The sequence below is a fragment of the Perkinsus marinus genome, assembly GCF_000006405.1.
Source record: "Perkinsus marinus ATCC 50983 genomic scaffold scf_1104296966680, whole genome shotgun sequence".
Taxonomy (NCBI): domain Eukaryota; phylum Perkinsozoa; order Perkinsida; family Perkinsidae; genus Perkinsus; species Perkinsus marinus.
In genome coordinates this window covers 2,473-5,144 of record NW_003203827.1, presented here as the reverse complement: position 1 = coordinate 5,144, position 2,672 = coordinate 2,473, and the positions used below count along the sequence as shown (strand labels likewise).

At 49.8% G+C, this 2,672-nt stretch overlaps 1 protein-coding gene across 1 annotated transcript in view; it reads right to left on the bottom strand.

Annotated features, from left to right (window-relative positions):
* Positions 1–1,784: 1,784 nt before the first annotated feature.
* Positions 1,785–2,672, bottom strand: part of Pmar_PMAR015517 (Neurofilament triplet L protein, putative) — a gene marked incomplete at both ends in the record, with an annotated part of 2,812 nt that continues 1,924 nt past the window's right edge. The window contains 2 exons of the mRNA XM_002769011.1: positions 1,785–2,225; positions 2,274–2,642. Coding sequence (XP_002769057.1) covers positions 1,785–2,225; positions 2,274–2,642 — 810 coding nt within the window. The remainder of the gene's footprint in view (positions 2,226–2,273; positions 2,643–2,672) is intronic.

Genomic DNA, 2,672 nt, shown 5'->3' with positions numbered 1-2,672 from the left:
GTTTTTGGAGTCTCTACTGTGCAGCAGCTCTCGACTATGCATGACCAACTGGAAAAATATCAGACACGACCACAGTCTCGCCAGCCCTCGTCGGTCGGGAGTGGGAGGGATCGGATATCAGGCCGGTGGTCTACAGGAAGGTGAGCTTGAACTGCGACGGAGAGAAGTAGCTCAGTGGCCTCCAGGAAAGGGAGCCCTCACGACCACGTAGGGCAGTAGTAATGAAGCTGCACATGCCCTTTTGACGTATCGGTGAGGACGTCGGGGAGTTGCGTTAGATTATTCCCGGGTATTACGGTCACGGTTGAACCATGGTCCATGGATGCAACCTAGAGGGTAGCTTTTTGGGAACTAACAGTACAGAATCTTCGCCTTCGGTAAAGCCCATTGCAAGGCCAACTCTATGGAGCCACGGAAGCATGGACCCCGGATAGACCGCAGTTTTTCTGACGGCGAAGTTACATAGATCAAACTTCATAATCCAAGATTATGTATCGTTGATGATAGCTCGAGGACTCATGGCCGTTTTATGTGTATGATTCTCAATGAAGACTCTTCGAGTAATGGTATCGATTATCTCTTATCTAACTAGAATGATATTACTAATTCATTGAATTAATCAATTAGTGACTGATCAATTGATTGAATTGGCAATGGGTTGTGCGTTAGGCTTGATCCTGTACAGACAAATTCTGATTCTGTAGCCACACAAAGAGAGCCGAGGCAAAACGGCGAAGAGTAGAGTATCCCCTTGGGTGGTGAGCATGGACGAAGTCCTGACCGTGGACACCGCTGAAGCTGTACTCTCAAGGGTTGCGGATATTCTCCGCATACTGTGCTCGACAGTATGTCGGAGGCCTCAAAGCCCTGGCCTTCGAGTTCATCCATCGACAAGGCTCTTAGCATAAGGGACGCCTACCTTTTGGAGGACTACCAATAGTAATCGCTGGTGAATCACCAGTGGTGATCCGTGCCAGCCATGTCTCTTTCAGTGGAGCATAGTGAACCTTATCAAACGGTCACACCGTGCTGCACAGTTGTGACCGTGCTACCCGGGCCGGGTAGCACCGCCGTCCACGGAAGGCTGTCACGGCTTGACTATGGTGCCCGAAGGTCAACAACTCATCTGCGCACGAGGATCCGGACTGTCGCCTTCTCGGATTTCTGCCAACAACCGCAAGAAAAGCCGTTACTCAATTTGTGGTCAATCTTGGGTGTAATATGAATAGCCGTGTCAATCTTGCTTTTGATAGTGTCATTCTTGGATGTGATATTTTCGCATTGTGGTTAATTTGAATTTGAAGTGCGTATCGCCGTCCTTGAAAGTCGATTTTGAGGACGTGCCTAACTCTGTTGTCAGTCTTGAGATGAACTGCGTTATTCTTGTTTATTCAACGTGGAAGTGATGTAGAATCTACATTGTTTCAGAGATGTGGACCACATTAACTGCGCCAGTCTGTCTTTGAGTCGGGTGGCCATGGTCTCCTTCCCCCAATTGTGGGTAGTGACAATGACAACGCGGGTTTGGTCGTTAATCTTATCGTGGCGATTGCTACTACTACGGTTGACATTAACCCATCGTCGACACTAAAATGCAGTCGAAAGACGAACAGCCTGATGTATAAATCTCGATCGGTCTCTTTTTAACTAACTGTAACAAACTCTGGTCCATATCAAGTTTTCGGTGAAGCGGTCTAATACTATTATCAGTGTGGCTCGGGAGGCGTTACGTTACTGTAAAGTGGTATAGACACAAACTATCTCAACTCTCAAGATAGGCTAGCTCACAATCTGGATGGTGTCAATCCCCCAGCCTTCTCGAGCTTCTTCCTCAGCTCCTCGCTGGCAGAATCAGTATCCTTCTCGACGAAGACATCTCGGTAGTTGTCAGCCCGACCAAACCGGAACATGCCGTGTGGGGGCGGGGTTAGATTCACCAAAAGCCTAGGAGTGGTCCTTGGCAGTAGAATAGGTATTTGGTTGCATGGTCCGACCTGTAGACTGGTGCCCATCACGACTAACAGCGTTGCTTGGGATAAATCCTCTTGGACACAATCGAAAAATCGCTCGGGCAGGTTCTCGCCGAAGAATACCACATCCGGCTTGACCAGACCGTAACAGGCAGCGCAGTGGACCGGCTTCTCAGAGCTCAACAAGTCGCGCATGTCACCGCCATAAGGACATCCACAATCGATACATCGTGCTGAACGAAGATGCCCATGGGCCTGAATGAACTAGGATCGACCGATTGAAATTCAGCGGGATTCTCTCACCTGGACGACAAGCTCCTCAGGCACGCCCGCATCAATTTCTAAGCTATCGATGTTTTGAGTATAACATCGTAGTAGGGCTCCCTTCTCGGCAAGCCACGCTATGAACCTATGGGCAGCAGTAGGCTCGTGGGCTCCTCTACCCAATTGGGCTTCGTGACACAGTCTATAGAAGGGGTAGGGATCATGTCGGAAGTAGTGGATAGAGAAGAGGTCCTCCGGGGCCCGCAGGCTGTTCGTGTACTGCTTCACGTTGGCGTATATGCCCGTGTTGGGGGAGCGGAAATCTGGTATTCCCGCACTCACGGAAATACCAGCTCCGGCCAGGACCACAACACGTTTCCAGTATCTGCTAGGGTCCGCACAAAGGGCCTCCAGACTGACCTCGTTATCTGAGATGAA